Below are 23803 nucleotides of genomic sequence, written 5' to 3' on the forward strand. Positions count from 1 at the left end.
TCAGTGGAGACAGAATGTACCTGAGCTCAGTCTAGAGCAGGGGTGGGCAATCTCGGTCCTGGAGGGCCGGTGTCCTGCACAGTTAAACTCCAACCCTATTCAAACAGACCTCCCTATAGAGTTCAAGTGATCTTGAACACACAGATTAGTTTGTTCAGGTGTTTTTGACTAGTGTTGGAACAAAACTCTGCAGGGACACCAGCCCTCGAGGATCAAGTTTGCCTATCCTGGTGTAGAGCTTCATGGCAAAGGCTGTGAATACTGATGTACATGTGAGTTTTCAGCTTTTTTATTTTTAATAAATTTGCAACAATTTCAACAGATCTATTTTCACATTGTCATTATGGGGTATTGTGTGTAGAATTTAGAGGGGAAAATGTATTTAATGTGGAAAAAGTGAAGCGCTATTGATACTTTCACAACAGGTTAACTCGCATGCTTTAGTATAGTGTGGTTCAAAAACAGTTTAATAGGCTATTTACTATAAATTACTATAGTATTTTGTCACGTGTGAACGAGATAGAAGAATGCACTGGGAAAAGTAGCTTGTATCTGCAAAAGCTGATTTGGAAACAGCAGAGCCGCTGTTACGTTAAGTTAGCTAACAGAACCAGCATAACCTACTTGCAAACACAACAGGCTGTATTTCCTAAATTGAGTTCAGATGAGAAATTGTGGGCCACAAGAATATGACCCATATTCAGTGTTCGCTGGGAATATTAATGCCCGACAAAACGCCTGCTTCATGGGCCCACATTAGAGGAGGCGGAAGCGCTCTGTGAAACCGCAGGAGGACCAGGACACAGTCAGGTACTTTCCAGGGAAACGGCCAAAAATAGCCACCATTTCCACTCAAATGAACACGCTACACAACAGGGGCCTGCAAACACACACACACACACACACACACACACACACACACACACACACACACACACACACACACACACAGAGACACAGAGACACAGAGAGAGAGATACAAACACACACTAAAAAAGGACACACAAACACATCCACACACACGAACACACAAACAGTGAGAGTGAGAGACAAATACACTCAACCAGACAAAAAGGACCCCCCCCCCACAAGGAGAGACAACCACACAAGCAGAGATGTGCACACATACAAAACCATGCACACAAAGAACATACAAACACACACACACACACACACACACACACACACACACACACACACACACACACACACACACACAAATAATCATGCATGTACACATGAAAGCACAGCCACACAAATACGCACAAACACACACGTGCACACACACACGTGCACACACACACACACGTGCACACACACACACACACACACACACACACAAATAAACATGGATGTGCACAAGAAAGCACAGCCACACAAATACGCACAACCACACACGCACACGCACACGCACACACACACAAATAAACATGCATGTACACAAATACGCACAACCACACACGCACACACACATGTAGTATGCACAAATATGCACAACCACAGAAACACAAACACAGCAACCTTAGCAACACCTTAGCAACCACCTAGAACACCCTAGCAAAAGCCCAGCAACGCCTAAGCAACCAATCAAAACACCCTAGCAACTACCAAGCAAAAACTTAGCAACGGCCTAGAGCACCCTAGCAACTGCCAAGCAATGTCTTAGCAACCACTCAAACAACCTAGCAACACCTTTGAAACCACCTGGCAACCACTAAGAATACCCAAGCAACTGTCTAGCAACACCTTAGTAACCACCTAGACTACTCTAGCAACTGCCTAGCAACGCCTTAGCAACCACTCTGAACACCCTTGCAACAGCCCAGCAACCACTCAAAACATCCTAGCAACTACCTAGCAACACCTTAGCAATGAACCACAACACCCTAGCAACTGCCTAACAATGTCTTCACAACCGCTCAAAACAACCTAGCAATGCCTTAGCAACCACTCTGAACACCCTAGCAATGACTTAGCAACCACTCAGAACATCCTGGCAACCGCCTAGCAGTCACTCAGAACACCCTAACAACCACCAAGCAACATCTTAGCAACCATCTAGACCACCCTAGCAACCACCTAGCAACCACTTAGAACACCCTAGCAGCTATCTAGCAACACCTAAGCAACCTCCTAAACACCCTAGCAACTGCCTAGCAATGCCTTAGTAACCGGCTAGCAACCACTCAGAACACCTTAGCAACCACTCTGAACACCCTAGCAACGCCTTAGCAACCACCAAAAATACCCTAGCAACCACCTAGAAATCACTCAGAACACCCTAGCAACCACCAAGCAACACTTTAGCAACCACCTTTACCACCCTAGCAAACGCTTATCCACCATTAAGAACATCCTAGCAACCGCCTAGCAACACCTAAGCAACCATCTCCACATCCTAGCAATGCCTTAGTAACCACCTAGCTACCGCTCCAAACACCATGGCAACTGACTAGTAACACCTTAGCAACCACCTAGCAACACTTTAGCAACCACTCAGACCACCCTAGCAAGAACGCAGAAGACCCTAGCAACACCTTAGCAACCACGCAGAACACCCTACCAACTGCCTAGCAAGAAACATGCCACACAAACAAGCACAACCACATACACACGTATGCACAACCACAGAGACACAAACACAGAGACAAACGCAAAGGCGCGCGCGCACACACAGTGGGAAGCAGGAAGCGCCAGAGGGAACAAGCTCTAGAAAGCACACAGACAGACACAAGCTGGCGTGACACTTCACGCTAAAGGTTATTTTATTAAAGCCCTTCAATCGCTCCACATGCAGCAACAGAAGTCGCACCCAAATACACTCCATTTCCCCAAACGCAGGCCGACGCTCGGGCCTCCTCTTCCCCTGGGTGACCTGTGGGCCAGTCTTGTTTATCCAGGGCCACAGTTACCACTATTCTTATTCCTGCTATTTATAAAGCCGACTGTGCTCTATTGGAAGAGCAGCAGACGGCATTGTAGACGCGACAGTGACTTATACACAGCTCGCATGCTACACAACACTGCAGAGCGAGAGTGTGTGGGGTCAGTATATTGTTTTTCTAAAGATGCAGACATTTATCATTGCCTCTCTGTTTACTCCAGACCGGTTTTCCTAGCATTAGCATTGGCGACTGAAGGTGGGTCATTCCTGTTATGAAGCAACAGCTCTTTAAAGGGATAGTTCACCACAAAAATGAAGATGCACTCACTATTTACTCTCCCTCAAGTGGTATTAAGCCTTTGAGTTATTTATTCTGTTCAACACAAAATACAACATTTTTCAAAGTATCTTCTTTTGGGATTACTTATGAGACTTGAACACAAAGGAAGTTTTTTTGAAGAAAGACAAAAACAAGAACAAAAACTGTTACCACAGACTTCAATAGTAGGAAAAACAAAGACTATGAAAGTCAATAGTTACAGGTTTAAAGACATTTTTCTAAATATCTTCTTTTACGTTTATTCAAGACGTGTCGAATGCAGGAAAAAGACATTCGGAAAAAAGCTAAAAACCTGTAATTATTGACTTTCATAGTAAGAAAAAACAAACACTATGGAAGTCAATGGTTACAGGTTTCCAACATTTTTCCAAGTATCTTCTTTTGGGTTTACTTATGAGACTTGTCTTGAACACAAAGGCAGATATTTGAAGGAAGGCAAAATAATAATAATAATAATAAAAAAAATTAAAAATAAAAATAACCACTGACTTTAATAGTTAGAAAAACTAATTCTATGAAAGTCACTGGTTAGAGATGTTCAACATTTTTCAAAGTATCTTTTTTTGTGCTCTTTTGGGTTTACGCGAGAGACTTTTGTCAAACACATAGGATGATATTTTGAAAAAAGCCACACAACTGAAGCCGCTGACTGCCATAGTGGGAAAAACAAATACTATGGAAGTCAATGGTTACAGGTTTACAACATTTTTCTAGGTATCTTCTTTTGGGTTTACTAATGAGACTTGTCTTGAATTCATAGGACGATTTTTTGAAAAAAAAAAAGCCACACAACTGAAAGCACTGACTGCCATAATAGGAAAAACAAATACTATGGAAGTCAATGGTTACAGGTTTCCAACATTTTTCAAAGTATCTTCTTTTGGATTTACTCATGGTGACACAAAAGAAAGTAAAAAAAACTATAACTACTGACTTCAATAGTAGGAAAAACAATTACTATGAAAGTCAATGGTAACAGGTTTAAAAAAAGAATCTAAATATCTTCTTTTGCATTTACTCAGAAGAGACGTGACGAATGCAGAGAAAGATATTCTGAAAAAAACTAAAAACCTGTAACCATTGACTTTCATAGTTGGAAAAACAAATATTATAAAAGTCAATAGTTTCAGGTTTCCAACATCTTTCAAAGTATCTTCTTTCGTATTCTTTTAGGATTACTCAAAAGACTTGTGTCAAACACAAAGGAAGATATTCCGAAGAAAGCTAAAAACCAGTAACCATTGACCTTTGTTGTAGGAAAAACAAATACTATCAAAGTCACTGGTTACAGATGTTCAACATTTTTCAAAGTATCTTCTTTTGTGCTCTTTTGGGTTTTTCCGAGAGAGACTTTTGTCAAACACATAGGAAGATATTTTGAAAAAAGCCACACAACTGAAGCCGCTGACTTCCATAGTGGGAAAAACAAATACTATGGAAGTCAATGGTTACAGGTTTACAACATTTTTCAGGGTATATTCTTTTCTTCTGGGTTTACCCAAAAGAGCAGTGTCAAACACAAAGGAAGATATTGTGAAGAAAGCTGAAAATCTGTAACCACTGACTTCCACAGTAGGAAAAACAAATACTGTAGAAGTCAGTGGTTACAGGTTTCTAACATTTTTCAAAGTATCTTCTTCTGTGTTTACTCAAGAGACTTATGTTAAACACGAAGGGAGATTTTCTGAAGAATGCTAAAAACCTGTAACCATTGACGTTCATATTAGGAAAAACAAATATTATAAAAGTCAATAGTTACAGGTTTCCAACATTTTTCAAAGTATCTTCTTTTGGGCTTACTCAAAAGACTTGTGTCAAGCACACAGGAAGATATTGTAAAGAAAGCCAATAAACTGTAACCACTGACTTTCATAGCTTTCTAACATTTTTCAAAGTATCTTCTGTTGTATTCTTCTGGGATTACTAGAGACCTGTGTCAAACACAAAGCTACAGTAGATATTCTGAAGAAAGTTAAAAACCTGCAACCATTGGCTTTCGCAATAGGAAAACACATACTATGAAAGTCAGTGGTTGCAGGTTTCCAACATTTTTCAAAGCATCTTCTTTTGGCCTTACTCCAGAGAGGTGTGTCGAACACAAAAGAAGATACTCTGAAAAATGTTGGAAACCTGTAACCATTGACTTCCATAGTAGGAAAAACAATCCAAAAGTCAATGGTTGCATGTTTCCAACATTTTTCTAAATATCTTCTTTTGTGTTAAACAGAAGAAAGAAAATCATAAAGCTTTTAAATGAAAATTAATGGAAAATTAAATAATTAAATGGACATTTTTATAAATGAAAGATAATAATGTCTCTGTTCTGTGAATTATCTTCATTTATAATAACAAACATTCATGTTTTAAAGAGAGTCAACCAATTAACACCGGGAACAGGTAACAAAACTCAACTGCTAATCCACTGGTAATACCCGCTGATTTTTTTGCTGTTGTTTTCCCTCTAAAATGATGTCACCTCCTGGAGGATGATGTCAATAGCTGGCTTTCCCTAGAATTTATAAAAGACTAGGAACAACAAAAACAGGATGCAAGGTGATATCGGTGGACACCCCAGAGAAGAAAATAATAAAAACAAAGACGAATGTAGAAGTGTGAGATGTATAGACACCTGTAATGTTCCTGACAAAAACTAATGTTTGCACATAAATGTTTATTATTTGATCAAAAATATTATTAAAAAAAAAATAAAGTTCACCAAACTACAAGAAATTAACATTACATTTATAATTGTTATTTGCATTTGCTTAATTATTATGAAAACAATACGAATTCTATCCTTGAAAAAATGTCACATTTTATCCAGAGTAATATTTATTACAAATTAACTTAAATAATAAATGAACAAATAATAATTATATTTATAACACACACAGGACAGGTTGGACAGGTGTACCTAATAAAGTGGCCGGTTGGCGTGTATGTGTATATACGTTTACCGGTCACTTTATTAGGTACACCTGTCCAACTGCTCATTAACGCAATTTTCTAATCAGCCAATCACATGGCAGCAATTCAATGCATTTAGGCATTCAGACATGGTCAAGATGATTTGCTGCACTTCAAAACGAGCATCGATGATGTGGGGGAAATTTTCTTGGCACACATTGGGCCCATTAGTACCAATTGAGCATCATATCAACGCCACAGCCTGAGTATTGTTGTTGACCATGTCCATCACTTTATGACCACAGTGTACCCATCTTCTGACGGCTACTTCTAGAAGGATAATGCGCCATATTAAGGCATGAATCATCTCAGACTGGTTTCTTGAACATGACAATGAGTTCACTGTACTCAAATGGCCTCCACAGTCACCAGATCTCAATCCAATAGAGCACCTTTGAGATGTGTTGGAGATCCGGATCATGGATGTGCAGCTGACAAATCTGCAGTAACTGCGTGATGCTATCATGTCAGTACGGACCAAAATCTCTGAGAAATATTTCCAGTAGCTTGTTAAATCTAAGCCACAAAGTATCAAGGCAGTTCTGAAGGCAAAAGGGAGTCCAACCTGCTACTAGTAAGGTGTACCTAATAAAGTGGCCGATGTATGTGTGCATGTGTGTGTGTGTGTGTGTGTGTGTGTGTGTATATATATATATATATATATATATATATATATATATATATATATATATATATAAAATAAAGTGAAAAACTGCACATCTGAAATACACCTATAACTTAATTTCCTGTTTTAGCCCTGTGTACGCTCTCAGCATATAAACAGCAGCTGCCACACAACATTTCAGATTTGATGGATTTCTCATTTCTTGATTTGATTTCATTGGAGACATGAAGCGTGTGCGCAGCGGGAGTGACCCAGGTGTGCTGTTTTTTGTTGGTTCGCACAGCTTGATTTCACCAGTAAATTGAAAGCTCTTCCTGCGGGAGCGAGCCGAGCACCAGAGCCAAAGCTTTCATTTAAACACGTGTCCGATGCGAAGGAACATCCGCGTCCGTGGGGAAAAGGCCGTTTTGTGATTAGCGTACAGGTCAGTGTGAGTTACTGGAGACCCGGGCAGTCTCCGTTCCCGCCTCTGCCAGCTTTCCACGCGGATTTCGCCACTTTCCTCCAGTGATTTACGAAGCTACTGCGAGCAGCTGGAAGACTTTTACCTTTCTGGAGTCAAAGTGTTTCTTGACGGAGAGCTCATTCAGCGGGCCTGTAAATCCAAGAGGGGACGATAAATCCTGGCCACTGCACTGAATTCATCACTCCCGAGTGGGAAAACGAAGCCTTCAGCCAGTGAACGACAGGGGAAACAAAATCATAAAAAAGCCTGAGGAGGGGCAATCAACTAAACACGAGATATGAGCGGAAGAATGCGGCCGCTTTAATGATTCTGTTGATGATTAAAGAAAGGAAGTGGTATATTAAAGCCGCAGGTACACAGTGAAATGAGATGCTGTGAATTCATCCGAGAGTTCACTGGTGTGAGGAACAGAAAGGCTGTTATGCAATGTTACGCTTGCCCTCGATGTACCACTCTGAGTCATGAAAGTGTAGCAAAGCAAAGCCATCCACTGGAAAAAGAGACTGCATTACTGCGAAACAGAGACGGAGGGAAAGAAACTGATGAACAAAGTCGAACAAAAACGTCAATCGTCCTTCACTCAAAAATAGACCTGTGTGTCTTACTTCAACTACTTATTCAAAATGAGCTGTAACGACACAATTCTTACGTTTTTTCAGGACAACTTAAAAGTTTTATGTTCAATCTACTTACATTTCTAAAAACAATTATGTTAGTAATCGTGTGGAGCCCAGCATTTTTTACAGTGTTTGGATTTTCATGGGTCGAACCCTTTACTTTGGTACTATTAAGGATCCTAATTAACATAGCATAGGAGGAGTTTTAAATTTACATTAGGCTTATTATTGATACGCACCCCTAAATACATTTCTGGGGAGCGGCAAATATGTCCCAGGAGCTACGTTTTTTTTGCATTTTTGATTTTGCAAATCCATCAGAGGCCGCTGTGTATGCTTTTTCAGATCTCGAATTTCCATTTGCTCCTGCTGTTCTCGGGTAAATCCACAGTGAGTGGTTGTTAGGTGGGTGGATTTGGGATGGCGGTGTGTGTTTGTCTGAATAACACAGTTGAGAACTGGATTAGTAACTGTGCTGTGGTTGTTAGTAACTGTATTATAGACCAGGTTTCGTGCGGACTAATGCTGCGTTCACACCAGAAGCTGAACGCGCATCAAGCGCGAGTGAATTACATGTTAAGTCAATGCAAACGCATGAATAGACATCCTGTAGCGCGATACACGCAAATGGCGCAGCACGAATGACGTGAATTGTGTAAATGGCGCGATATGCGCAAATTGAGTGTTTGACATGCTTAACGCGCGTTTCGCGCAAATCACTCGAGTTTGAAAATATGAACTTCAGCGGACATTCGCACCGCGTTAACCAATCAGGAGCTTGCTCTTGTGGGGGCGTGATTGTGACGTATTGCCTGTTGTGGGTATCCCAGGTGAAGTGAATTTGACACGCGAATGAAGCGGGGTTTGACGCGCAAATGAAGCGGGTAAACTCAAATGTTGCGATTTATCCGCGCATTCCGCGTCTGGTGTGAACGCAGCATAAGGGTGTAACAATACGGGTATTCGTATTGAACCGTTCGGTATGACACTTTCTGTTCGGTTTGTAATGCGTACCGAACAAAAAATGTAATATCATAAAAGATAAATGAGGGGAAAAAAAAGTGTACAAAATACAATGTTTTCAGTGCAACAACAGTCAACAAGGCATCGCAAATGACATGACAGGCAACATGCTGACTTCCCCACCTACTGGACTAATATGAAAATGTTCTTCTGATTTATTTACAATTCAGTTTGTACAGTAATTTTTTCTGTATTTTGGTAAAGATATCATATGAGAGACTTGCTTTGTTTATTAAATAAAGTGCATCTAATTGGATTTGCATTTTAAACATTAAATAAACGTTAAAAAAAATTATTATTTTTTATTTCACATATTTAAGTTTTAGTTATGATAATACCAAAATAATTCTGCAGAAATCTGCAGATTTTTAGCAAAATCCTCAGCAGAAATAGCTAAAATCGTCCACAGATTCCGTCTGTAATATTTGAACATGTCAACTCTTCTACATTGACGTCACGGAATCACTAACTGGAATTGGACGAAAACTGGAAACCCGCGCACAACATGTAACTATCCCCGCACTACATGTAACTATCCCTGCAGCATTCAGACAGGTAATTCCTACAGATGCAACAACTTGAATCATAAGGTAAACACAAAACAAAAGTTCCTAGTTTTAGCTAAACACTAGCTCCAATATGTTTACGCAGCTCCCGGATGGTTTGCCATTTCCGGTCAAAATTTGAAGTGTAGAAGCGTCCAAACTTTAACTGCTGATATTGCCCACATTACATCGCGTGTTGGACCCGGGTGAAAAGTGTAAACAAACTACAAACATGGTGGACGGGCAAGACCAACTGTCAAGCAGAGACACTTTGGTATACTGTAGATGCTTGTAAGACTGTTAATCAATATCTCGCCAACAAGAACATATTTAAATCATGTTTTCTGTGTTATATTCAGGCCCGGATTGGCTAATCGGGAGGACCGGGAGAATTCCCGGTGGGCCGGTGCGTTTTTTGGCCGCGAGGGCCGTTGTCCCTAGCTCCAGAATCTGTTGCTCTCAGCAGTCACACTTTTTACATTAATTATTTTTTTTACTTGACCACAGTCTTCTTATTAATTATTTTACCTTAAATGCACAGTTGTTGTGGTCCAGTGGTTAGCGCGTTAGGCTATGACACAGCGGACCCGGGTTTGATCCTCGTCTGAGTAGATTTTTTTTTTTTTCATTTTTATTGTTAAGACATATATTACTGTTAGGGTTGTTGAACATTTGAAGTTCTAAAGCAGCTGTTTTCTCAAAAAAAAATACGTGATAGTGTCATTAGAGACTGATTTGGAAATTACCTTATTTTAATATAGTCAGTCGTGAACTGAGGTGGGCCGGTCTGAGGCTTGAAACTCCAGGGCTGAAAAGGAGTCCAACTCCGGCCCTGGTTATATTCCATCTGCAACAACAATATCGGACTTCTATAAAGCTATGTTTGGACATTAACGTCTGAATGCAGAACTATCCAAAGGCCTGAGGAAATTTCTCTGCATGAAAGACTCTCGAATAGGAGATTAAACTGCTGCTGTTTCTCCAATAAGGTAGGAAATGAAATACGACAGAAATGTGTACGATGTGTGGATGATTGACAGGGCTCAGCAACACAACGATCTGTTAATGAGGAAGTACCAAAGCTTGCATTCTCTTCTGTTACACACTCAAAAGCATATGTTATTCCTTCACAAGAAAGTACATACTTTTAGGGCGTAGTATAAGTATGTATATTGGGATAAAGCATAAATCAGCCCGAAGTATAAAGTTCAACTAAATTAGTTTAAATTAAGTAGAAGTAGCACAATTAAATTGTAGTGAAATTGCTAAATTTCATTGTATAAAGATAACCAAATAAAATTGAGTAAGTCAAACTTAATTTGTTTGTATAAAATCAGCCCACGCAAATTGCTTCCGACCACTTAATCACGCAATGAATAATTTTTTTCCAGAGTATAGTCAAAAATGACCTGCTGCTTGTTCAAACTACTTCTTTAAAATGAGCTGAAACATGATTCCTGTGAGATAACCTAATTCTTTTATGTATCAATCCACTTAACTTTGTAAAAACGATTAACCTGATTAATTTGTGTTGGGACAACATGAAGAAATCATGTGGAACTGCATTTTTGGTTTCCAGTTTACAAGAGTATCATGAGCTGTTTTCTTTTTAACACCATCCACCACATTTTCTACTCTTTTAATTATTTACAGCCTCTATCAGTGGATTTCAACCTGTGGGATGAAGCTGTGCAACCGTGCAACACAAAAACAGAGATTGAGGGAAAGAAATCGAGAGTGGAGCTGACAGATATTCACAAACCACCACCCGGGGAGCATTTTAAGGAGGCCATTTTACCCTTTTAAATGAAGGCTGAATGAGCGGCGGAGTGAAAATATGAAGCAGGTTTACTCAAGAGACTCCAATCCTCTCTGATTGAGGTGGGGGGCTGGCAAGTAACGCTAGTGAAATGAAGCGAGACTCTCGAGGGCGACAGGCGGGCTGTCATTTCCAGTTGACCCGCAGGACCTGCTGAGACACCTGCGTGATAATGCTGTGACAGCGTCGAGATTTGTTCTGGCACAGCAATTTCAGCTTCGCCAAAGTGAGTATATCCACTCACAATCTGCCATTTGGGACTCTTCAATGCATATAGTCAAGCACAAGAGATGATAAAAGTCTTTGGATAGTTATTGATCAAATTTTATTTCATTTTTTAAAAAGTATGAGTGAACCGGAAGTTGCTGAGACTTATTTCTGTATGTTGACATACTTCCAACGGAAAGAGAATATTGAGTAGGGGCGGGGCTTTCTTTTCCTCATCATTCCCTCATAGCAATTTAATAAGTCTGTTCGACTTCTGCACTGCGCAGACCTATCGAAATCGGTCTTTTCAAGAGTTTACACTTAGCTGATGATTGATTATAGAGCTTGTTTGGCATGCTATCCCGGGAGAGAACCCTGAGTTCATAAGATCCTCGAGCCCGGGGCTCCCTCCCATTTGCAAGCAAGAGGGGAGTTTGAGCTCAGGTAGATCTGGAGAACTCCCCTGCTGTAGTAACTAATGAACAGATAGTGATTGCTCTTAAGAGATAACTACTTACTAGGAGCATGTGTATGGTGCCGATTTGGATTAGTCAATCAACTTAAGTTGCATATTTTTGCACGGTTGGAGGAAACCAGGCAACCCAGGGGAAACTCACATGAGCACGATGAGAACGTGTAAACTCCACACAAATACGTTGGCTGGCTTGGTAAGGACTAGAACCAGTGACGTTCTTGCTGTGAGGCAACAGTGCTAACCACTGGGCCACCGTGCAACCCATCCTTTTAGGGGTGGAAGGTGGGATTCTTTAAAACAAAGATAGCTGTCATATGGAACTTTGAACACAAAAACAAAAATATTTAAACAAAATATCTGACCTCTTTATAATAAAGTGAAGTTTATTCATGAACAAATTTCGAGAGGATCACGTGCTTATGATTGTTCGCAGCTGTTCCAACTTTAGCTAATGACTGATTATCCTATCAGACGATCCTTAACTCACTATAAATAACCAGACTTTTCTCATCTCAATATCTTCGTCTTGAAGAAACCCCCCACCCAACCCTACTTTCCCTCCTTTCAAACGGGCGTCACGGTGGCCAGCGATTAGCGCTGTTGCCTCACAGCAAGAATGCCCCTGGTTTAATTCCTTTCCAAACCAGATGGCATTTCTGTGCGGAGTTTGCTCGTTCTCCCCGTGGTCGCGTGGGTTTTCCCCGGGTCCTCCGGTTTCCCACAGTTCAAAAACAAGCACTCTAAACAATTAATCAAAATACATTAGCTAAATTCTGAGTACACCTTTCAGCATACATATCCGACACTTAGCTACTACAAGCACGAAGGGGTGTCATCGAGATCTACCTGAGCTCAAACTCCCCTCTCGCCTTGCAACGGGAGGGAGCCCAGGGCTCGAGGATCTTATAAGCTCAGGGCTCTCTCCCGGGACAGCACGCCAAACTAGCTTTACTATCAATCAACAGCTAAATGTGAACTCTTGAAATAAACATTAAAGAGACTCTTAAACTTGATAAATAAAATGTTACAAAGTGTGTGCAACTAAGGTAGATCAACATCTGTAAGGTGTCAGTAATAATGATACTGTACACCTTAAAGTCTGTAACTCAAAAGAAATAACGAATATCAAATCTGAGCTTTCAAGAAAGGAACCAGCAATCATTATTCAAATGCACATTGCAACATTACAAATTGTGAAGTTGAATGACTACCTCTATGCTAAAAACGCTTTCAGATTGTGTGACATCCTTTATTTACAAGCGCGAGCGCATGGTTTCCTTGACCATTTGAGTTTTGCGCTCGCGTTCCCCTGGCGTCTCTCGTAACGAGCTGACCAGCAACCGTTTTCTCAGAGGATGACAAACAGACAAACCATTGCTGCGTTCTGATACAAATTAATGGAGAAAAGTAAAAAGCGCTGCAGTGTTTGGGTGCGCTGTGTTTGTCTGAGTTAATTATTCTACTATTATTACCAGACATCCCAAGTCTCGCACGTATTTGAATTGAGACTCCTGGATGACAGCAAACAAATGATAAATACGTGGACCTCTTTCACCCATAGACTGTAAAATATATGGACGTAGTATCCGTGATGTCACCCATAGGTTTCTAAAGAGCGCAAAAGAAGCCGCAAGTAGGCGCGGCCAACCGTCGCCATTTTGTTCGCATGTCATCACACCCACGGCGGGATACCAAACAAGGGCAAAGGGGCGGACAGTGAGCGGAGCTACAGACGCATGCTGGCATTTAGCTTGGATCTGGTTCAGACACACTTTACTTTGGGAGAACGCTTAATATTTTATCACCTGTGACTGTGGTTTGTATTCTGACCACTTGTGCTTGGTTGTACACTATATCAATAAAGTGTTTAGACTTGTAAAAACACTGCTGTAATACACTGAGCCACTAAACATTGTTCTTATGACGTTTTTCAACAGGAGGAAAACGCAAATTACTTCCAAACACTTCAGATATAGTCTGTGTTAGTTAATGTAAGACTATTGATGAAATCCAGCATAACACTGTATGACAACGCTTCAGATGACTGTTCTAGAGCCTACAGCTAATCAATCTGACAGATTCTGGAGCTCTAAATATAAATATAAACGATAAATGATCTTAAATAAATCAAATACATGTATAAAGATGGTATTTAAGTATATAACTTTACTCACATGGGAAACGGAGGCCACGTGAATGGTTTGTGAGCACAATTAAGTGCACTCAGCATGCCATTCCATCAAATAAATGTAGGAAACAAGTTCAAAAGGCAGTCGACTGTGTAAAGCCACATAAAACAACACAGAAATACGATAAATACGCCGAGTTCAGTGGCTAATCTGCAGGATTCAGCTGAGGTGACGTGACGGCGACCAACGAGACCTAGCTGTCACTCAAGTGGCCACGCCCTGAATTATGCAAGCTTAATATAACTTAATATAAAGGAAACGGATGAGTTATAAAAAAATTCACCCCCCTCACAGTTGTCATGAAAGGGTAATATTAGCTGTATTAACCAAAATCTTTTTTGTACCAGGCTGTAAACACCTTTTTTTCTGCTGTAAAGTTAGCCATTATAACAGTGGGCTCAATTGAAATTTGCTCTGTTTTGGAGCCAGGAGCGGCCACGACTAGCGGAATTTCGGATGAATTGCAGTTTTAGTTACTTCTGTATTGGCTTCCTGAGAGAGAGCGGGAGGTTGCCGCTTGCTTGCACCACAGCAATTTTTTTTTTCACACTTTTAAAAACAAAAACGAAATTAATACACTTTAATAAATGAAGCAGGTCTGCTTGAAGGATTAATGTTTTTCATAATTGCTAAATGGAGGCCAAATTATTTGCACAGTCAAACTGACCTCAACAGTGATGCTAATTGTGCCATTTTGGTGACTGTTGCTTTAAATTCAAATGAGGTTGTGCTCTTTTTAGAAGAGGTCAGAGCTACAGATGCCTGTGTGTCGGCATAGTGGAAGATTTAAAAACTAGACTTAAATCCTATGCTAATGAAGGAGAGATCATCACTAGTGGGCGGGGCTTTACCACTCTGATGACATGTGCAAAGGGAGAATGTCAATCAAAGTGTTTCTGCAGGCTATTTTTAATAAAGTGTGATTATAAAGAATAAAATTAATATATATTTTACAATTAGAAGCTGCTTATATTCATAGACTTTTGCCACACAATTGTGTTTAAACCCCTTATAAATTAGATTAGAATTAGAATTAGATTTTTGCATAATAGGTCCCCTTCAAAGATTATTTCATTAGCAGTTATTTTTAAAACACTGAACATATAAAGACTTGGACAATAGCCGGTTGGCTAATCCTACAAGTTAGAAGAGATTTAGTCATTTATCTTGCTATCAATACCATCAAAATGCCGTTTTCATTTCCTATTAATAATGGTCTGGCATTCCTCATTAAATAAAGAGGATCTATTAAGTGACCATAATTATGACCTGAAAGGATTAATACCATTCGTATTCTGGCTAGCTCGGAAAATAGATCACTCAGTGCCCAATTATTGGCTTTTGCTTGAGCTCAAGTACAATTAACAAAAAAGGACCCATTTGCATAAGTTAATTAAGTAAAATTGTCAGCCTTTGGCCACATTTGCACTAAAGCCGATGCTTCAGATTGGAACTTGTGAGAATCCAATTCTGGACCATCTAATGGAAGAGATTTGCACATCAATACTTGAAAATGTGTAAAACTTTAATGAAACAATTGTGCAAACAAACCTCTGCATTAATTTAATATAATTAGCCAGTTAAAAAGGGTACTGATTCCCAGATGCTGTTTTTCTTTGTTAACTGCTGCTAAGAACAGTCGTGACATCAGTATACAAAGAAAAATATATTACAGCCCTAAATTCAACATGGATTGGATTACTAATGAGTGAACCACCACTGAAGAAAAAAAAAAAACATTTGCAATATACGAATTATTGCATGAATTATTACTAATATAATACTAAACCCATATAGAACTTGATATATAACAATATATGCAAATCATATATATAACACACAAGTTTATGTTTGGATTTCCCAAACATAAATATGATAGACATTAAAAATAAATAAATAAACAAATAAATAAATAAATAAATAAATATACATATAAATCTTTACATGTTCATGTATGGCCATGTATCCGGTTTCCATTGAGAAGCAGAAATAAAAAGACATCAAGGCCATACAGAAATATTTTCTCAGAATAGTCTCTGCTTTGATACTTCAAAATTCATTGTACAGACACGCATAAAAACATTGTGTTGAGTCTTACAGGTCTGACACAAAACAAGAAGTACCTTTTGCCAGTATTATCAACTTTCTCTTTAAATTAAAGGGAAACATCCAAAACATTTAAATAGTAATAGAATTTCATCAACATGCAAAGATGCACACAAACATGGCACTGCACTGGATATTAATATGCCACCTAAAAATGCTAATTGTACTTTGTTGACCACACAGAAAACCACTGATTATACTGAGAAAACGAGAAAAATGGTTGTGCAAATCTTCAACATGAATCCCTGTCTGAACGCTGCGGAAAAGGTTAGACAGCATGTAACTGACTAAAAGATCTGCTCCGATAGCTGGATATGTCACAGAAACTGTGAGAGGCAAAAATTCAACAAAACGCTTTGACAAGTAAAACCCAGAGGACAATGACAACACGCAGGATAAAAGATAAAGCTTCACAGCCAGACGAGTCAAGAGCCCAAAGTGTCTCGCTCATTTTGCAACAAAAGCACAGTAGCTATCTTTCCATCCAAATATGGCATTAAACTTCTGGATTATCGCATTAAACATTTGTGAATAAAGCAGCGTTTCCAACCAGTGAGTCCAAAAGAACAAAATAGTCACATCCTGATGAACTGACGGCAAATATCAGAAGTGGAATTTGCAGGTTAGGAGACGCCACTGTGGGCCTTTTTCTTATTTAATAAATTACTTACTGGAATTTGATACCAATCGGTGCTAAAATTTTAAATTTCCAGTGTCCATTTCCTGCTAACATTTGAGCGATGTTGAGCACGTTTTTAAACAGCGCTGACTTGCCATTGCGTTCACAGAAATGCCATGCTCAACAGAAATGACTGTGATTGGCTGTAGAGGTCATCAGTTCACTGAACTCACCTCTGTTTACCCTCACGGCAATTTCTGTTGAGCACATGAACACAATGGCAAATCAGCTCTGTTTAAGAGCGCGCTCAAATGTTAGCGGGAAATGGACATTTTTTTTAATTTGAGTACCGATTGGTATCTAATTCCAGTAATGTGATGACACTAATCCACTTGTTAAGTGTGACATCACGTGAAGCGGCTTCCGGGTCCAAGCGCTATATCAAACTGTATAGGCAGACTTATCAAATGGTAATAACAAACGTTTACAAAGCGATGTAATACTTTCTAAAATCATGATAGCAATATATACAAACATGCCTAATTCATTTTTTTAATAAGTTGTAAAAATTTTGGTATTTGTGATGCAGCAAGCCCAGAGACTGTATTAGTGTACACCATGATTTTATAGAAAATGTCATAGGGCTAAAAAGTGGCCATAAACGAATATTTTCTCTATTTAAAGGAGTAGCGAATTGGACCCGGAAACAGTATTCCATACGTCACTAATACCTCACGACAACCGGATTACTTGTGCTTCAGAGTACTAGAATGAAACAATGAACGTGAGGTGGCATTTGTGTTTCCATCGTAGTTTACGGTGATTAACTAATTTGATAAAAAGATTATCCAACCCAATTTCAAAATTTATGAACACCTTGGCGATTCCATTAAGCATTTATTAATGTGATAATTGGTGCTGGGTAAGTTACTTCAAAAATGTAATTAATTACTAATTACATCATTAAAATTGTATTTAAATTGCATTATTATTTACGGTGTCTGAAAAGTAACTCGGTTACCTAATAAGTTTTTAAATTACTTGACTCGACACAACTTAAAATTCAGCACATAAATGCACTTCATACACTACTGGTCAGGAGTTTGGGGTCAGTAGGATTTTTAAATGTTTTAAAATAAGCTTCTCCTGCTCACCAAAGCCGCATTTATCTTATCAAAAATACAGTACAAATGGTAAAACTGTGAAATGTTATTGCACTATAAAATACCCGTCCAACAGCAGTTTATAATGTGATTTAATCATTTATTGCAGTGATTTTAAAGATGATATTTCAGCTACATTATTCCAGCCTTCAGAGTGATATGATCCCTCAAAAATCACTCCAATATTAATTATTATTGTTATTATTAATATTATTATTAATATCACAGTGATAAAAGCATTAATGGCTGGAGTAATCATTTAATTTGAAACTACATACAATAAGAAAGCAGTTATTTAAATGTTTATATATATATATATATATATATATATATATATATATATATATATATATATATATATATATATATATATGTATATATATATATATATGTATATATATATATATATGTATATATATATATATATATATATATATATATATATATATATATATATATATATGTATATATATATATATATGTATATATATATATATGTATATATATATATATATATATATATATATATATATATATATATATATATATATATATATATATATATGTATATATATATATATATATATATATATATATAAATTATAAAATAATATAAATATTTAAATATTTATTTAACAATAGTCTGACCTTTTTTTACATTTATTAAATGGCAACTTGATGAAAAGAATATAAAAAAATTAATAAAAAACTGACCCCAAACTTTTGACCAGCAGCGTTTAAAATATCAATGCCAAATAGACAATAGAAATTTTAATTCTTTAAATCTGAGCCAAACAGGACCTTTTAGCTTTATTAAGGGATGTAACGCTTTAAGAATTAGAAACATTATATGTATCAAATCACAAAACATTTCAAAGCAATGACACAATAATTACACACCAAATTTTGACAGGAATTTCAGACTCTGTGTTCATTGATTCTCAAGCATGTTCAATCAGTTCCACTTCTCTTAATTGATGGATCCAGAACTGTTGAATTTGTGTACAGTATTTAAAGAAGTACATAATGAGTTACTGTAATTAAATTACCTGACCATTAACACACTTTTATGTTCCAAAGATGCAAGGCCACTAGATTTGTCACTAAACAATAACTGAATCAGCTGTGTATTGTGTGCGAGCGTTGCTGATGATATTGGTAAAATTCAAGATTTGTGAGTCATACAGCTTTGGGTAACTCAAATCAGCCACCACAAGTCTCTCCTCCATCTTCAAAAGTCTCCATAGTCATCTTGACAACACAAACACTGCTGTCACCTCAACAGAAACCCCACCTCTGCTTTCGTTTGAATGGCAAAAACACAAGTTGCAGCAGGCGGTTAAAACACGAGGCGCGCAGAACAGATAAGCAGAGTGTGAAACGCTCACTGCCGTTAGTAAATCATTTAAAAAAGTCACCTCTCAAAGCAAAAAGCACATTCGGTGTTGATCGGCCCCTTACTTTTTCTGTGGAAAAGTAATCTAATTACAGTACCTAGTTACTCTGTAATTAATTACACACAACACTGGTGATAATTAAAAACATGCATAAAAATAGGTAAACAGAAACATAGCTAGGTCTAAACAACAACACACATGCTCAAGTACATCTGGAATGCGCATCTCACCTTTAAGTTGATCTGCAACCACACTCGGTCCAATCCTTTCTGTGACTCGGCCATCTTCTCGCAAGTAGCGGTCATCCAAGAACTTGTCCGTAGCCTCCGACAGGTGAACCTTCCCGGCAACACCCAACTGCTCCATGAGATTGGCTAGGTTTACGTCATTGGACCAGACATCGAATTTGAAGCGCTTCATGCCGAGGATGCCACAGAGCACGGTGCCTGTATGGATGCCAACCCGCATGTTCACCATCTCCTTTTTTTCCTGGCAGAACTGCTCAATGGCCTGAATCATCCCAAGCCCCATTTCCACACAACAGTAGGCATGGTCCTCTCTTGGTTCGGGACAACCTGCCACGCAATAATAACAATCCCCAAGAGTGCTGATCTTCTCGCAGCATGTAAGCTCGCACAGGCGATCAAATCGCCCAAATAAGTCATTAAGAAGTCCCACAAGGGCATGAGCTGACTTGTTGGCGCTCATCTTAGTGAATCCCACTATATCAGCAAACAGTATACTGACCGGCTCCATGCGCTTCATGTTGAAAGGCCGAAAGATGATCTGCCCCCGAGGAATCGAAGTCTTCTTGCGTTTAGCGCTCTTGGGGCTGGAAGCTCCCGCAATCGCTGCTCCCGTCGAGTAGCGTTTAACCGAATTATCATTATCGTCATCGCCCTGCTTCATAAGCTCATCAGCCACCCTACGAGGCATCACCGAGTGGATCATCCGCTCCTTCAGGGCCTTTTCCACCTCCAAGTCTTTCCCGTGCATGATAGCCTGCCCGACCTTGAGGAACGTGCTGCGGGAACGCACTTCAGACATGATGAAAAGGTGAATGCCGATGATGTGGGCGCACACATGCAAAATAGCCCGTCCAGGGATCAGCCAGTAAAGTGTCTCCAAATGCTCCTCGGTGGAGTTGCTCCACCTGTTGTCTTGAATCAAGTGCATCCATCCAAGAGTCTCAAAAAGCACCGAGTAGATCAGGCCAAGCAGTAGTGAAGCATAAAATCGGACATGGAGGAAACTGTAGAGCAACGAAAGCACCTCCATACCTAGAGAAAAGGTACCAACTGGGGACAAACACGGGGTAACTAGATCTCCACTTTGGGTGGCTTCGAATGTCAGATTTTTATCCTCGGCACCACTGAAGTCGTCATCTTCATCCTTCAAAGGAGGAGCGTTAAAGTCACTAAAGCCTGATGTTTGGATCTGAGGTGCAAGCGTGAGTGCAAAGGTCACGACTATGAGCAACAGGGAGGCTTGGTTGTAGCAGTGAACATAAAAGCGAGTGAACGTGAAGACAAACAGGACACAACAGAGGAGCAGGAAGGAGGCTGTGGGCAATAAGAAGGCAGTTCGTTCACATCGATTAGCGTTAGCCATGAAGAACAACCCCCAAAGGAGGCTGGCAGCCGCCAGGTAGAACAACACACAGCGGAAGCGCCTCCGCGTCTGCGGGAAGCAGCGCTCGCGACAGGCTTCCTCCAGGATGTTGGAGTCAAACTTGGGGTTCCAGAAGTGTCCAGCTGACCTCTCGAACAGCTGTGGCATCTTCCTCTGAGTGCGCAGGCTTTTGACCACCGGCTTGCGGATGGCAGATTCGCCAGAGCTACAGCTGGAGGAGATGCTGTACTTGCAGTGTTTGGAGCCCCCGATGAGGTTGCACATGGCACTGGCACCAAAACTCCCACGCTGCTGTTTGTGCGGTTTAACGCGCACAGAAACGGCACCATCGCCACTGGAGTCACAGCTTGCTTCACTGTTGTGAAACAGTAGATGCTGAGGAGAAGCCATAATTCTGCTTAGACTAGATGTGAGCTGAGATAAACGGCGCACAGATGGAAAAACAATCAAGAGGGAAAACAAATGGAAATTGAGTCATACGACTCTTGACGGCGAACGGTTTACTTAAGACAGTTCCAGGATTTTAGGTAAGGTTTTCACCTCATGACGTCAATAGCGCATTCCTCTTCTCCTCTGTCCTTCTCGACGCACATGGGTCAGAGAGATTTATCCAGGGCGCATGGAGTATCTCAACTGACTACTATAGTAAATCAAAATGTTCTTACATAAGTTACACCACAGAAATAAAGACTCAAGTCAGAGACTGTTTGCTTTGACTCCGTAGGGAACTTCTTAACTCCAATCTGACTCCATTTTCTCCATAAATGAGCCATTACATTGGTTTTCGAGAAGGATATTGTTGCGTTTAATAGACTACCAGCATGCATGCTTGAAGATGGCATTTCTCATATCCATCTCTATAAAGTCCTAAAAGTATTGATCCAATAATCAAACAATAAAGAGAGTCAAACTTTTATCAGGAGAAGAGTATCTTAGATCAGTGCAAAAGTGTCCATAAATAACGTGAGGTGTTTTAACTTTATTAGCTTTACAGGAAAAAATAAATAAATCAAAGCCTTACGTCCTCCGTTTGTTCTGTAGATACGTAATGCTCATACTCGCGGTCATTTGGGGACTCCGCGTCCTGTCAAAAAGACAGAGGGGGTGCTGATGTCAAAATCAACCAGTCTTCTCACAAAAAAATGGCCTGTCGTGTTAATATTCTCTTGACTGGAGCACCGACCTTTCCTGAGTTCCCACTCCGGATCTCGCAGGGGCTCCTATTGCGAATAAAACGTGCGTAACGAGATGAAAAAACCACGAAGAATGCGCGTGTTTAAATACGCTGCAAAACTTATCATGCAAGACGCGTGATGTCCAGTATATTCCCATACACTCGAAAGTACTGTAGTGTCATTTTAGGTTTATCTTGAAGTCATGCACGCAAAAACTTAAATGCATCAGAACTGAATTCACACTGTAGCCAGAATTTAGTCAAGTTTGCGTTTCTTTAACGTAGACTGAAAGTCTTCTCTCTCTCTCCATAGACTCGCAGTGATAAAGTGCCTCTTTGGTTTCTCTTCAGGACTCATTGCCACGGGCAGCTTTCTCCAGTGACATCCAAACAAACCTCTTTCTCAGCCGGTTCCTCTGTTTTCTCCATCAGGACACAGCATGGCACTCCTGACACATGTCAGCGTCTCGCGGGCATCACAGTGCACTTAAAGTGTGCGTTTGCGCGTGGCCATCAGACATCACCGAGATCTCCATCTGTATTCGCGATCCGACGCGGTGTCTGTGCAAAAAAAAGTCCACCAGACGCTGGAAATACATTGAGAGGTGGGGATAAACGCGTGCGTGCTCGCTCCGGAGAGAGAACAACAGAGGGGTGGCGAGCACGCACTCCCAACAAACCGCAGTGTTCGCGTCCGAGCGCGTCCACGACGTACCGGCGCGCGTAACCGAGAGCAGTCGGAAAGGGAGGGTGGGTGTTTTTGGGGGGTTCCAGTCAATGACGTATAATGCAGGGGGAGACACAGCTGTCATATCGAGAGTAATAGGAAATCAACCAGAGCCAATTTGGCGTTGACATCGTGCTGATCTAAACACATTTTCCGCCCTGTCTGCATGATTCGTTTCATTGCTTTTTATAGACAGACAGACAGAGATAGATAGATAGATAGATAGATAGATAGATAGATAGATAGATAGATAGATAGATAGATAGATAGATAGATAGATAGATAGATAGATAGATAGATAGATAGATAGATAGATAGGTAGGTAGGTAGGTAGGTAGGTAGGTAGGTAGGTAGGTAGGTAGGTAGGTAGGTAGGTAGGTAGGTAGGTAGATAGATAGATAGATAGATAGATAGATAGATAGATAGATAGATAGATAGATAGATAGATAGATAGATAGATAGATAGATAGATAGATAGATAGATAGATAGATAGATAGATAGATAGATATATAGATAGATAGATAGATAGACTCTCACATGAAAAATTACTATAGTAAAACATAGTAAATACTAATGTTTTTGAACTATACTATAGTAAAATGTATTATACTGTATTTGTTACTGTATATGTTAGCAACTATATAATAACTGCAAACAGATTAATTCAAGTTCTTTACTATATTATGGTTCAAAAACGTATAAGTATTTACTATGAATTACTATAGTATTTTTTTATGTGCGTAGACAGTTACCCACATGAAAAATACTATAGTAATTCATAGTATACAGTACAATAAAATAGTGAACCATGAAGTTGTATTATACTG

At 39.5% G+C, this 23803-nt stretch overlaps 1 protein-coding gene across 1 annotated transcript in view; it reads right to left on the reverse strand.

Annotated features, from left to right (window-relative positions):
- The window catches only part of LOC101884360 (adenylate cyclase 9), a 147140-nt gene extending 124325 nt beyond the window's left edge, over nt 1–22815 (reverse strand). Inside the window, exons 1-3 of the mRNA XM_073944153.1 lie at nt 22258–22815; nt 22096–22158; nt 19673–21941 (exon numbers count right to left, since the gene is read on the reverse strand). Of these exons, the coding sequence (XP_073800254.1) occupies nt 19673–21464 (1792 nt within the window). The 5' untranslated portion in view covers nt 21465–21941; nt 22096–22158; nt 22258–22815. The remainder of the gene's footprint in view (nt 1–19672; nt 21942–22095; nt 22159–22257) is intronic.
- Nucleotides 22816–23803: the final 988 nt, after the last annotated feature.

This window comes from Danio rerio, chromosome 3 (assembly GCF_049306965.1).
Source record: "Danio rerio strain Tuebingen ecotype United States chromosome 3, GRCz12tu, whole genome shotgun sequence".
In the NCBI taxonomy this organism is placed as follows: domain Eukaryota; kingdom Metazoa; phylum Chordata; class Actinopteri; order Cypriniformes; family Danionidae; genus Danio; species Danio rerio.